At 37.4% G+C, this 14,350-nt stretch overlaps 1 protein-coding gene across 1 annotated transcript in view; it reads right to left on the reverse strand.

The window, feature by feature from the left end:
- UBE2K (ubiquitin conjugating enzyme E2 K) overlaps positions 1-14,350 on the reverse strand; it is a 41,495-nt gene that overhangs the window by 4,344 nt on the left and 22,801 nt on the right. The window contains exons 3-5 of the mRNA XM_080343558.1: positions 9,708-9,766; positions 7,025-7,107; positions 1,089-1,188 (exon numbers count right to left, since the gene is read on the reverse strand). Of these exons, the coding sequence (XP_080199684.1) occupies positions 1,089-1,188; positions 7,025-7,107; positions 9,708-9,766 (242 nt within the window). The remainder of the gene's footprint in view (positions 1-1,088; positions 1,189-7,024; positions 7,108-9,707; positions 9,767-14,350) is intronic.

Below are 14,350 nucleotides of genomic sequence, written 5' to 3' on the forward strand. Positions count from 1 at the left end.
CAGGCGCGTTCTGCACTGGCTGCTGAGCGCAGCAACCAGCGCTCCCCGCACAGGGCCGCAGGGGCTCCTCATCTCCGCACCCCCTCCAAATCCTGGCAGGTTTGATGAACTGCTCATCTGCCTCCTACAGAGATTGTTATGGGGAAGGAGTGCACACCCTGTCCTGGAGAGTCCTTACAGAGGACATTGATGCTGGAAGAACCCTCTACTCACTCTGTTCCTTTGTTACTGAACTACACCCTGACTGCCGGTCAGTGGGGAGCCCAAGCTGCCTCCCCCTCCCAGAGGGAAAAGGAAAACACCACCCACCTACTTGAGCTTTCGTTGAAAATTGTCAGACTTTTCAGTTATAGAATGACTATTCCTATCTTTCATCAACACTTTAAATAGAACCATGTCAGCCCTGGTATGGCATATGGTCAAACTGACATTTTATTGTTACTTACTTTTTAGGAGTTATCACTACTGTCTGTAAAGCAACAAACCCTGTTGATTACAGAATTCTACTGATATCAGTTTAACCAGTGACTAAAACAGTTATCCTGAGTACTTGCAAAGGTAAAATACACAGGATGCTTCATTCAGATAAATTGCTCCCCAGGATTAAATGCAACATTAATTCATGTAAAGTCACTATCCATAAAATTTTGACATTAAACAGATACAATGCTCAAAAATGTTAATATTAATCTGGAAGAAGAGCTACAGCCCAAGCCAAATCCCATGAACACCATCAAGTTAAAACTAATTTTAAACCAATACACCATTGCTTTTCTTCTACTAGAAGCCTTGGATTTTGAATGGCAAGTTATACTGGGATTCATTTTACTATGCAGTTGTCTCCTGACATTTCTGACAAGCTAAAAAAGGAACAAAACGAACAAAATAGACTTCCTGACACTGGAAAATAACTGCTACTTACTCTGGAATCCAAAGAGCACAAAAACACCATAGTAACTCACACTTACTGCAAAGTAATTTTCCAATAAATTACTTAAAATCTTTATCTCCCCCAGCATCTGGGACCTAATATGAATTAGCAAAGGTCACAGAAGTGTTACAAATTCACCGTGAACTGAGTATCTTACCTGGTTTGCCACTACTGCGTCTTGTGGATCATCTGGTTCTGCAGCTGCCAACAACGCTTGCAGCGATAACAACACTGTTCTTAAAGTCATTGCTGCTGCCCTAAAATTAAACATTTGAAAATGACTTCACCAAATCACACGCCTGTACTCACCTTTGCTGCCGTACTAGTATCGTGGAAGATATAAGAGTACATGTACAAATCCTAAGTCTAAGAATCGTAATTTTAAACTGCTGCAGCTTATAGGTATTAGAATGCCATTCAATGTATTTATTTAAATAGAGTTTTAAACATGGATTTTCTTATTAACAACGCTTTCTTAAGCTTTTGGAAAATACAGTCCTTGACCTACACCTGACCATGCCCAATTAACATAATTCATTCCACCTGAAAAAAGAAATTAAAGCAAATTTGAAGCTTGTGTTGTCCTTCTTTACTACCAGTAACAGCACCTTGCGCAAAGTGTAGGTAGGGAGCGGGCAGCCCACGTGTGCTCCCTCTGCTGGCACTCGTCACAGCCAAATAGCACGTGCAGAAATACCGACCTATATTTTAAATGCTTATAGCAGACAAGTAATTTTATAGAATACATATCTTCTGCATTGCATCAGTTTTAATATGACATTTTTCAATAAAACTTAGCAACTTACATAGCAAATTACTACTGTAATAATTAAGTAGTTCGGTTGCTACAGAATGTGCATTTTTTTTTTTTCAGAATTTCAGATTCTCTTCCAGTTACACTGAAGTATTTCAGGTTCCGAGCTGAATGCTTCTACCAAGCCAAAGAATGGATCTTCACATTACAACAAAGTTGGGGATTAACTAATAAGATTACATTTAATCAGATAAAAGCCACCTAGTTACTGAAACATATTCTCAGCTGGGTGATGAGCGCCCAGCTGACATAGTAAACTCGGGTGTACAAAGCATCTTGTTTTTCACACCTAGATCACACATAGAAAAACCTGAGTGGAAGAACATAGCATAGAAACACGTAAAGCAAAAATATTTTTATTTTACTCGTATAATTCCCTGTTCTTTGTGCCTCCAATGGTTTATACCGTATTGAAATTAATCTAATTAATGTACGCATTGATGACACAATTCAAAGTGTTATCTGCCAGTATTAGATGAATGTAATGCAAAATATTTACTATTTCAGCATTCAGCCATCACAGAATGCTAAGTCTTTCGGGCCTTACTATGCTTGAATGGATTTAATAACTTCTATGAAATGAATTTCAGGAATTACCACATCCTACCACATGTTATAAACCCTGAAGTATTTTTTTCCCAGTTATTTCATTACACTATTTAGTGTAAGTTTAAAGCCAGACTTAATATGAAATAATCTACAAACTGTAACTGATACGGTAGTTACTTTCACCAAATAAAAGCTTTTCTGCACTTCCCTTCACAGAAATCATCCGACATTAGAGACATCTGAAAATACTGCCATTATTTAAAACAGAGAAGACAACATGAAAGGGGTCATGTCACTTGTGTCACCTTTGCATGCCATTTACTTGCATTTACACTGTACTTTCTTGGAGTGGCAAATACACCATGGGGAGAAGGGGCATTAGTAAGGACCAAAGGTGTCGCGGATGCCTGGAACCCAAGTTCTGTGTTGGCTGCAGCCGCCTCTGGCTTTCCAGACTGCCAGGCCCTCCCAGCCCCTGTGCATCTGTTATGCTTGTAGGTTTTTATATAAAGCACACTGGGACTTGAACTTCTGTGCCGATACTCCAATTTCAAAATGAATAATAAAAATAAATGCCTCATCAATTTGGATATACAGATGGCTATATGCCCAGCATACTCAAACTCTAACATAATTAGTTTACAGACAGGGCTAGTTTAGCTATGGATGTAAAAAGGTTTAACAATGTAGTTTACAACTTATTTTCAAGTCTCATGCCTGAAAAGGGCTTTCACATCATATGCATAATAAAGCAAAGTCTTCACTGGACACAAACATTTAAAGAAATATCCTTAAATCATAAGAAAAAAACCTGTTACAGGTTCAGCTGCTGTTTGTATTGAAAAAAGGAAATTGAAGCTTGTGATTAATGGTAAAGAAAATCTGACATATTTTGTGTAACTATTATATACTCATGGAACATTTTCTGCCTTTAGGACACCAATTATCTGTCCCGATCAAAGGAACCTAAAACGTCTTGTTATTTTTTAATGTAGCTCAGTCTTAATTTTTCAGACACAAATTAAGATTCCTGGAAGAAACTGAAGGGACAGCTAAAAATAGATTAGTGTTTCCCAAGTACCTTAAGCGGGTCTTCTTCCTTCCCATTACTTTCTTTTGGGAGAATAAAGTGAATGGAGATGACTGCCCAGAACTACATTTACGGAGACTAGTAAGAGTAAAAACAATTCTCACCATCAGTTCTAGAAGAAAACCTATGCTGATAGTGGCACAAAACTGAAAAAACAAGAATGCACGCCCCCTCCACATGACATCCCCATAGGCTAGAGAAGAATGTGCTGCAAAAAAAGTTGTGTTTTCCTTAAAACAGTATTCCAGTGGAAAGATATGTCTTCCACATTTTCCAGTGCTCCTCAAGGGCTTATTTTTCTAGAATAGAATCCTGAAAAAAAAAAAATTTCAACTCTTCTTATATCTGAAGTTTGTGGATTTATGGAGTTCAAGCAATTTCCTTTGGTAACTCAAGCTGGCTTCATGCTTGGGTTTTAGCTTTTTCCTTTCCTCCTTTGCAAAGGCAAGCTTCTGTCACTCCTGACAGAATTCTGTCTGCTCTGTTCTTAACTGGAGCCTCACAAGTTTCTTGGAAAATCTATTTCAGTGCTCCGCCATGCTTGATATTCTGCACACTGCAATGGCTTTCCAGTCTTTCACCGTGGGTCATATTTGCTTAGACCATCATTCTCGTCACTTGACTCAATTTTTCCTATGGTTACCATCTTTCTTGGAATACAATGCTCCAAGTGGGTACAATGCCCCAATGAAAGCCTGATCAATCATAAATAAAAAGCAGGCAGCTTGTATAATGAGTTTTGTGGGTAAAACTTCTTCCTTCCCAGCATCATATTCACCTTACAAATGACATTCTGCTGCCTTTGTTCCCTGACACTACTGGCTCCTGTTTTCTCCTCAAGTTTACAATAACCCTTGACTCCCACCCTCATCCCAAAATGCTGCGTAGCCCCTGTGCAGGCCAACAGGTCTGACACCTACAAGAGGGGAGGAAATGCCAGTAACACCTACCAGTGAGCTGCAGGGAGCTTATGGCAGGGAAGCACCTTCCCTCTGAGGCTTCAAACCTAAAGCATCTGCTCCAGATATCCTAACCAAACCCCAGGCTTTTGATTTGCATTGCATTTGTTAAACCGCACAGGAAACCTGAAGTGAATCAGAACAAAGCAAGCTGATATATATTTTACTCATGTTTTGTTGGGGTTTTGTTTGGTTTTGTTTGTTTGTTTTTTAGTATCTTGGGGCATTTCCATTAAAAAAAAAAGAGCACCCCTAGTTTGTGTGAATATAGTGATAATATTAAAAAGCACAATAAGTCAGCTGTGCCCAGCATGCTTGAGGTAAGAAATCTCTTACCTTTCGATGAGCAGAAAGAGTCCTAAGAGGATTATGAAACACTGCCAGTTTTTCCTTTTCTTCTTCATTTTTAACGGCTAAGTAATTTTCCATTTAGGACGTTTTTACTGATGTTCTGTACATTCCTCCCTGGAAATAATCTCTCTAGTTACTGAGAGGTAACCCAGCAGAACAACAGGAACAGCTGCAGCCAGCAGACTGCTGCTCCACTCTGTCAATCAAACATGGCTACTGGGAATAATATCTATTTTTTTTTAATATATATATATATATATAAAAATAAAAAATAATCTGCAGTATTTATTCCATTTGTGAAATAACTAAGCTTGTTAATCCAAAAGAAAAGCCCTGGGAACTTGTACCAAGGGCTTGTGGAATCTGGAAGAAGGGAGGAAATGAATAAGGCCTTTGAGTAGGAGCTCGTTGTATAGTCACTGTTTACAGGAGAAATACAAGACTGGGCACCCATTAGGGAAAGGAGGAAGAAAAAAAAAAAAGAGAATAATAGCTTTGACACAGTGCTGGGGGGGGGCGAGACAGCCTGCTTGCTGAAGAGTTCTCTCAAACAATGTTAATATTCTCTGCATTTTTCTCAAAGCTTTAAAGAGGCTCAGTGCTCCTCAAACACTGTGAACAGAACCCAGCAGTTTTAGATACCCAAGATGATTACGAGCTGGCTGTTGCTCACATATCTATCAAAATTGTGTTCTCTCTTATGATTTCTGCATCTCAACTGAAACTGAAGTGTGAAACCTCCAGTACAACCACTATGAAAAAATTTCCAATTATTCATTTTTATTTCAACCGTCAAAACCACAACAGGCAAGAGTATTTTGTAGCCATACACACAGGCACAACACATTTGCTCAATAATCACTGCTCAAGGGATTTATGCAGAACAGCTTTCAAGTAATTTAGTTCTCTGGTTTCAATGAAGACTATTAGATACATTTTATATTTAAGAATAAGATTTTGAGATAGAATACTAGCCTAGAAGATAAATCTAGGCTACAGTCAGTGAAACCACATAACAAGTCAGATCAGATCAGCATAAGCAGTATTACTTCTACAAAATCATATAGTTATTTTAATTCTACCAGCAAACAGTAGCTGTTTTGCAAACAACTGGCATAACAGGTATTTACAAATCTAAACATAATGAAAATCCACAGCGGCAAAGAATTTCAGCATAAAGCATATACTGTGAAGAAAGAACTTCATTAAACTCATTAAAAAAGATCATTTAAACACATTACTCTGCAAACTGATAAAACCTCCTGCCAGTATGTAGAATAATATCTCAACTATGCTCACTGGAATAGAAAATCATTGGATGAGTGAGTAGAGGAAAGACTTTTTCTAAATGACACAAACACATTGAAAACTTTGAGTTTTTATTCACCATATGTGACTCTTTTATCAGTTTATTAACTCTTTAAGAAACCTACTAAGTCCCATAGGCCCAAATTCTGTCCTTTAGCTCCCACTAACCTCCCTGAAAAACACAGACATGCACTGGAATTTGAGACTTACATTTAAGCACACCAACAAGAGCAGCATTATTCAGTGAAGAGCATGACAAGTCAATGAAGTGGCACTTCAGAAACAAAGCTTGTTACAAGAGAGAGACTGTGGAACTAAATATATTTTCTAGAACACATCCATTAGAATATTTCAGCATTGCATTTGTCCCATTTACCTTTTACTACCTGGTGAAATCTATTACATTTTCAAGGTTGGAGGGGTATTGCTTGGGGATTTTTTGTTGTTGTTTTGTTTATTTGCTTTCTAATGAAGTTATCATTTTATTCAAACCACTGTTCAACCTACACATGCGGAAAACTTAAACATAGTGATGTAGGTATTTCTCAGTTTAAACAGCTACAACAGCATATACTGAAGAATGATAAACAACTTATTTAAATAATATTAACCATTCATATGGCTTAGGAAGCTTTAGGAAGCTACTCAGAAAAAACAGTCTTATCTATTACAATACCGAAATCCTTCAAACAAGAAAGGATGGAAAGAGCCACAAGCTTCCTCTTCTCCAAAGGACCAGAGGCTTTGACAAGCACTTCAACAACACTCAAGCAACTTTCTTGTACCATGATTAAAAACCAAAACTTACACAGAGCACCACTAGAAAATGAAGGGATCAATACATTAAGAAAAAATTGAAAAGGGGTTATAGTATATAGGAACCCTCCCCCCAACACCAAGTTCTGTGAAATTCTTTCCTTAGTGCTTCCAAATGAAGACACTGTTTCAAAGGAAGAGATTAACAGTATGTAAGGACACTGGTATATTTGATTTTGCACATTTATATCTGTATGGAATCTTACCATTGATCTTTCAGAATATCCAAACAAATGGCCCCAGTGACTGAGCTAATATTAGGATGCCATATTTTGGTGATAAACCGCACCTAGAAGACAATTTTTAAAAACAAAAATTATTATTAAATGCAGTATAGTTAAGTACGCAGTTTAAATGCACCATTTCTAATAATATTATAAAGAAATAATAATTCAGGACATATCAAGCTAAAAAACAGAACTAAGACACGTGACACCACTTATTTCAAGAGGTTTCAAGTTTGCAAGGCCCTTTGTTAGACAGAGACTTGCTTTACTCAAAACCCGACTACAGCCCATCTGAGGACAAACTCATCCCAAATTGCTTTCCCGTGCACTGTCCTGCGCGCACATGCCGGCATCACACAAAGTTGCTCAGAAATATCCTCCAGCAGTATCACTCTTTCAATGTAACTAGGTGGCCAAACATACACTTAAAACATCCAACACTTTAAATGCTAGAAAGTTCACTTTATTAAAAGTGAAACGAGTCCCTGAACTCTTACCATAGGTATTGAATCTCACTGTTCAGCTAAATTGTTGGTAGCCACAGAAGTATTATAAAAATTTCCTTGGTGGATGCTAATACTTCTACAACCACCCAGTCTTGTTACCCATATGCACAAGGCTCTTGAACAAACCAAAACCTAACTAGGTTACAATTACTTTGCTGTCGAAAGGATCTAGAGTTACTACACTAAAATGAAGAGTTTTCATGCTTTGTGAGCATGAATAAAGTCAGGTGGTTTGGTTTTGTTTGGTTTGGTTTTTGTTGTTTTTTCTTTTTTTCTACAGACACTGAGAAAGTTAAAAGCAGCATTTTCTTTTAAAACCCCAACCTGTCCTTTGAAAGGAATATATACATGCCTTTAGAAATTTCTCCTTCATTTTCTTCAAACCTCCTATTTCAGGTTGCATTTTAACTGCCTTCTAGTGACTTTTGACCTGTCTGTTTCTTGTATCTACCTCCTCACCCCAAACTCCTGAGAAACATTTTATGTATAGTACAGGTCTTTCTTTTGCCTCGATCGGCAAGCAAATCAGTGCAGAGAACACGCTACGTGTCAGGCACTACACCAAAAGACTGTACATACAGGGCTATAATAAAATCAGTGCCATCACGGTGTATAAATAGGCAAGGCCACAACAGTTCTGCTTTCCGGGACAGAAAATAAGAGACCATGTCAGCTGAGCCACTTATTAACTAGCTCAACTCTTCAAATCACTTTGAAAATGTAAAAAGCCTGTAAATACTAGGTAATTTCTCACAGTGAATGACAGCTAACAATGGCTGTCAAAGCACATACTGAATAAGCCAAAGAAATCTTTCAGACAAAAGGCCAGGCTAGACACAAGCAAAAAGGCCTCCAATTCAAGACTGTAGGCTCCAGAACAAGCAGTGCTACGCTACAGTGCACTGAGCTTCTAACAGCTGTCTGGAAGCTCTGGAAATGGAAACCATCAAGCCCTAAAGCACCAATTAAACCATGATCCACAGATCCATCTTTCAGAGTCTACACACTGTTTCAGCCCTCCTTGTTTTAGCTCCAGCCAGCACACATGCAGATTAAATAACTGAAACCAACAGATGTTTCTTTAAGACTTTCAATGTGTTTCACTCCAGTGTCAAGGAAGACATTCAAAGGACAAGAGCCAAGGAGCTAAGAGCCACTGGCACCTCTCCCTTCTCTTCCCCAGTTCCTTCCCAGTATTACCTACCAGGATGAAAATAAACAGGATCTAGGACACATTCTTAATTCAAAGACATCTTTCTGACAAACAGAAAATCAATCAAGGAGCTGAGTTAGACATCTCGGGAGTCTCATGACTCATCAGAAAACACAGAAGAAGGGACTAAATTAGGGCACAGGAATATACAGTTGCAGCTGCACATGGCTGGGGAGAACACTGCTCATATTGATCCATTTAGAAGAGAAGTGGACTCACAAATTTAAAGCGCTAGAAAGACACAGTAAAGTTGAAAGGACAATAAGATGCAAAAAATGTAGGAGTGACTTTACCACAGCTGTTTCTCTTGTCTCTCATCTGTGTGCAGGCTTCATACATTCCTTCAGAGTTGCAGTAAGACCACTGTATTTCTCTATTGGTTCTTCCAACTCACACAACTGTACACCTCACTGTATAATTACTACTAGAAACTGGGTAGGTTAGACATGAGTCAACTAAATATAATTTATGGAGCCCAAGAAATTAAAAGAATGAGTCATATCTATTACAGCATTTCTTCATTAATAGCGAGGGGGAGGGAAGGCAGCCATAATCTCTACATCAAGTAAAACTGCCTGAAAACTGTATTTATCTTGCCAATAATGAACTAGATGAGGGTCAATAATAAGGCACAAGCTTCTCCCCAGCATCTGCCAGTCTGTACTTTAAGGAATAATTAGAGTGTACTTCTGATTGGATACAGCTATGCATCCTGCATTATTTCCACCTAAAAATGACAGTGGCAATGCCTCTCTAGAGGAGAATAAAAAATAAATTTTTAAAAAAAAAATAAATAAAAATTAAAATAAAATAAAATAAAACAAAACAACAAATATGAAAGACAGGTACTACAAAGAGACTACATGCACAAGCAAATGAAAAAGAATAGCCAAAGCCAACTCGTTAGCCAATTTTTTTTTAGCCAAAAAAGTGTCTACAGTACCTTAGGAGGATTAAACGGATATGTTTCTGGAATTTTTATCTCTAGTTGATATCTTCCACCTGCAAAAGACAAGAAAAAATTACAAATTAAAAGAAAAGAACATTACTCCAGCTTAGTCTTTCACAACAATAAAGCTTATGTTTCTAAATAGACAGGTTTTTAAGTAATTCAAATTTACTCAGAAGTATTAGCTAGAAGACAACTCTAAATTTCATATACTTTATAAATAAATGCATGTAGAGTCAATCTAACAGTGTCATATTTGATTATACGTAAGAAATACAGATTCTGATTTGTAAGTTTAACATGTACATTCTCCCATAGTTTCTCATCTCCAACCTTGTAATTGTCATGTTCTATTTTAGTAAAATGTATCAAAATGTGAAGTAAATATCCTCTCCGCAACAGATGAAACACAGGTCACGGGAACATTCAAGCTGAACATGGCATATTACACTATTTTGACTTTTTTCTGATACCTTATGCCAATAATTTTTTTCAAATTACAGAACTGAAATTAACTATTTCATTTTAAACTTTCTGGAACTGAAGAATGCTCAACTAAGTCACTTAAGAAAAGCTCCCACACTTTGAAATTAAAAAAAAAAAAACAAAAGGAGGCTCCAGTGATACTTTCACTATGTTCTACTTTACTGTCTGAAGTAGTTACTTCCAATTCTGCAAACACTTGGACACACTAGTGCTATTAATATAGTTTGCAGAATTACAGCATGCAAATAAAGGACAGTATGAGCTTGGCAGACAGAGTTACCTTCTACTGCCCTTTTCTGAACATTCTTCATTTGTCTCTCTGTTACAGTATCATTACCTACATCTATTTCAATTATAGTTCTGTTAAATTTCAGGTTTGCTATCAATACTTCTGTCTTTTGGAGCAATCTCAAACTGTCTCTGCTCACTGAAGATCATTTGGCAGGCAGCAGTTTAATAACAAGAAGAACAAAGCCTAACAAGACATATACACCAATTTAGACATCTTATTTTACAGAGACGTATAGTATTTCTCCTCACTTGCTACTCCTGTTCTTTCAGAAGGAACTGTTTCCCTCCCTCAATATACTTTGTTACAGTTTATCAATTTCCTTGAATTAAAGCTGAAGTATCTGCAATCTATTTCTCCTTTGGGATTTCAGGAGCAATTGACTCTGCTGCACAACACTCCATACAAAACCAGCTCTCAAGTAGTCTCAATACAGGCAGAAAGATCCATATGCAGGAAAAGAACCTCAAATGAATACTCTGAACATTTCAGTCTCTGGCAGCTCTTTATCTGTGCCAAAACACACCTTAGCAGCTACTAACGCCTCTTACTTTCAAAATATGAATCAGTCTAATACACTACACCTCAAACTGCTTAATAGCAGTTTTGTATTTTCCACTACTTTATACAGCTGTTTGGTTTCACTGCAGTAACTTGAGAAGATTTAACAGAAAATACAGTAGAAGAAAAGCAAATAAATCCAAAATTAAAACAGCTGATGTCTAAGCTCATCACCTCTCTTACAGGACAGCACAGCCGCAATATTTTTGAAGACAGGTACATCAACAACAGACCTTAACTAACTTTGCTTTTCCTTTTGTCTGAATCAAAGCATAATTCAGCATCTTTTTTTTTCTAAGAAACACAACGATTACACTGCTCCTGGATTGAAGAAATTCATCAGTCCCTGTATGATTTTACTGTCACACCATTTTGTAAGGTCATATAAAACCTGTCCTAAGTTTTACCATTTCTTCTGCTTACCACTAAAACTTGCCTTTAAAAGACAGACTATTGCAGCTATTCAGCCACCGTTTTTTCTACCTGGAATGTACAAGTTCAAAAGATTTTAAAACTGCAGGGCCTAGCAAGTTGATAATATTATTTATAAGGTACTGTTGTTGTGTACTGAACTTTGCAGTTAAAAATGCAGGCTTGAAGACTTAAACTGGACAAATCTGTATAATAATTTCCTTAATGACATTTAAAATGCAAATGACTAATGTAACAACTTCTGCGTATCAGTATTTCTGTGGAATTTTTTTTAAAAGGAGTATGCATATGTATGGCTTTTCAACAGCTATTTAATATTTGATATTGAATTAAACAGTAATGGGAGAATATTCATTATATACTCCTACTGGAGCATATGTCTCAAGTTTTAGCTCTTTTCCTTAAAGAAAAACCCTATTATAAATTTTGCAGTTACTGTGCCTCACTTGTTAATTTGGCTTGAAATTAATACTACAGTTACACAAGGTTTAAAAAAACAAAACAAAAAAATCCATAATCTATTGAAGAGCTCTTGAAGCAAGTAAAATCCAACAGCCATTAACCTACACTTTCAAAGGTCCTCTCTCCAAACATACACGTTCTCCTTTGGGATGGCAAATGTTTTTCAGTTGAAGCTGTGTTTTGCAATATTCTTTTAATTTGATCAAAATGCATTGTCACAACTGACAGAAAAAGCTGTAAAATTTGTCCACAATAGACAGCATTTTTCCTCTCAGTCACACTTAAACCAATGTCCTAACATCTCCCACGAAAGAATTCTGCAGCAGCAGTTTGTTTTCAGATGCCTCAAAACTGCAGTCAACAGTAAATATTGCTGTTCTTTCACTTTACAATGGTCGTAGAATTCCCTCCAGGGAACTGTCTGACCTGAACTACTGCACTAATTAACTCTTCTTCATAAAGCACTTCTTGCTGTGTCACTGTTCAGACTACAGATGACAGATCAGTCTGTAATTATGCAGTATGCATTACTGCATTAGTCATAAAATCTAAACTACACTCACTGGCAAACCCTTCATAATTACATAAGGGAATAAATGCATAAAACTATGTTACAGAAATATTAACATTCCAAAGTAAATTACTCAAGTGTCAGGAAACACCAGAAATTGGGTTCCCAGTAAGTTTCATTTTGCTCCTCGATGCATGTGTCTTCTAGATTAAAGTAAGCTTACTATCACATTACTTTTCCATTAAATCCTTGCCATAATCAAAATACATAATAGTTTTAGCCCCCAAAATGGGGTATTTACTGTATCTTCATCACTAAATGTACTCATATGTAAGCAAGCAAGCATATATTTCACATCAACAAATTCTGCACTAAACACATACTGCTGAATTTCATTAGCTGGATATGCTGAATCTGTGAATAGACAGTGCTCAGCTTCTGGAATTTTGGTGTAGCTGAATTATCCAGCATCACACAGAACCCAGTTCTGCAGACAGGCATTCAGATCTTTTTTTACCCTCTTCATGAATCGCTATACAGTTTTAACTTTTGTGACACATGAATACAACTTTCATTTCAAATAACTCCGAATACATTCTCCAAAAAAGGTCAATTTTATAAGCTATGGTAAGGCTGGCCTGAAGGGGGCGGGGGAGGGGAGGCAAGCTGTGACAGACCAGCTCACCAGAGGAAGATGAATTCTGCTTGAATGGAAAAGCAAACACTAAAATCTTCCAAAACAACACCCTCCCCTCCCACCATTCTGATGTTTCCTAGTACCCAATTAGTTAATTTTGCAGCATCTTCACATCTGTATACTTTACAAGACCAGCTATATTTGCAGAAGAACTATTACACTGAACAGTAATCTACTTCCAAAGAGGTCACCAGAACAACTATGTATTTCAGGTTCTCCTTTTAAACTGAAGTCCCATGTTACGACCAGAAGAATTAAGCTTCTTTCCAGACATTACCTTCTGACAACTAAACTCTAGTGGCTGATGAGATGAGGATAGAGACACATGGGTGAAGGGAGGAAGGAGAAAGCCACCATTATTTGTTAGATAGCAGAGGAACTCTGGGACTAAAGTTCTAGAGGGGAGCATCCCTACCATCACAGATGCTCTTACTGTGCTACTCTCTCCCTTCCAGGCTCATTTCCTTCCTCCTCAGCTCCTGACACCTTCTACCCTTGTCCAACATTCTCAAAGGTCAACCCCTGGCAGGCTGTTTCCTCATCCTTATCTGCGCTGGAGGTGGTGGGCACTGGGGAGACTCCCTGATCTCCAGGTCAGTGCTGCTGCCCCAGCAGCTCCCAGCCTGGAGCAGAAACCAGAAGTGATGTCCTCCCCAGAGAAGGCACAAGCACCAGATTTTCATTGGTAGCCACCAACACGTTCAAGTGCATATACACCTATAAGCTACAAAACTATTTTCTGGTGTTTTCCCCACTTGATGAGAACATATTTTTCAAAATAATGACAAACAGTATGTATCTGGTCTCTGGACAATACTCAAGTCCCAGTCTTAGTTCCAAAGCATGGAACAACTAGAGCAAGGGAAAACTGGGAAAATTGTTTTCATTTGCAACAAAATTATTTCTTTGCCTGTAACTTTCCTTGAGACATTTTTGTTTACTGGAAGTTCAAATTCAAATCAAAGTAGATACCTGGCATAGAAAATTTGAATAAAACACTATTTTAAAGTAACCAAATAGTAAATAAATAATCCTCATTTATGATTAAGTAACTTCAATAGAAGGTGTAATATATATGGAGCTGGCAGACACAGGCAAACAAAGTTTACAAGTACCAGCACTATTGAGTAATTTGGTATCTCCAATGAAGTATATTCGCTTCTGTTAAACCTTCTCTATGTAATAAGTTATCTTGCTTT

The sequence above is a fragment of the Nesoenas mayeri genome, assembly GCF_963082525.1.
Source record: "Nesoenas mayeri genome assembly, chromosome: 4".
Taxonomy (NCBI): domain Eukaryota; kingdom Metazoa; phylum Chordata; class Aves; order Columbiformes; family Columbidae; genus Nesoenas; species Nesoenas mayeri.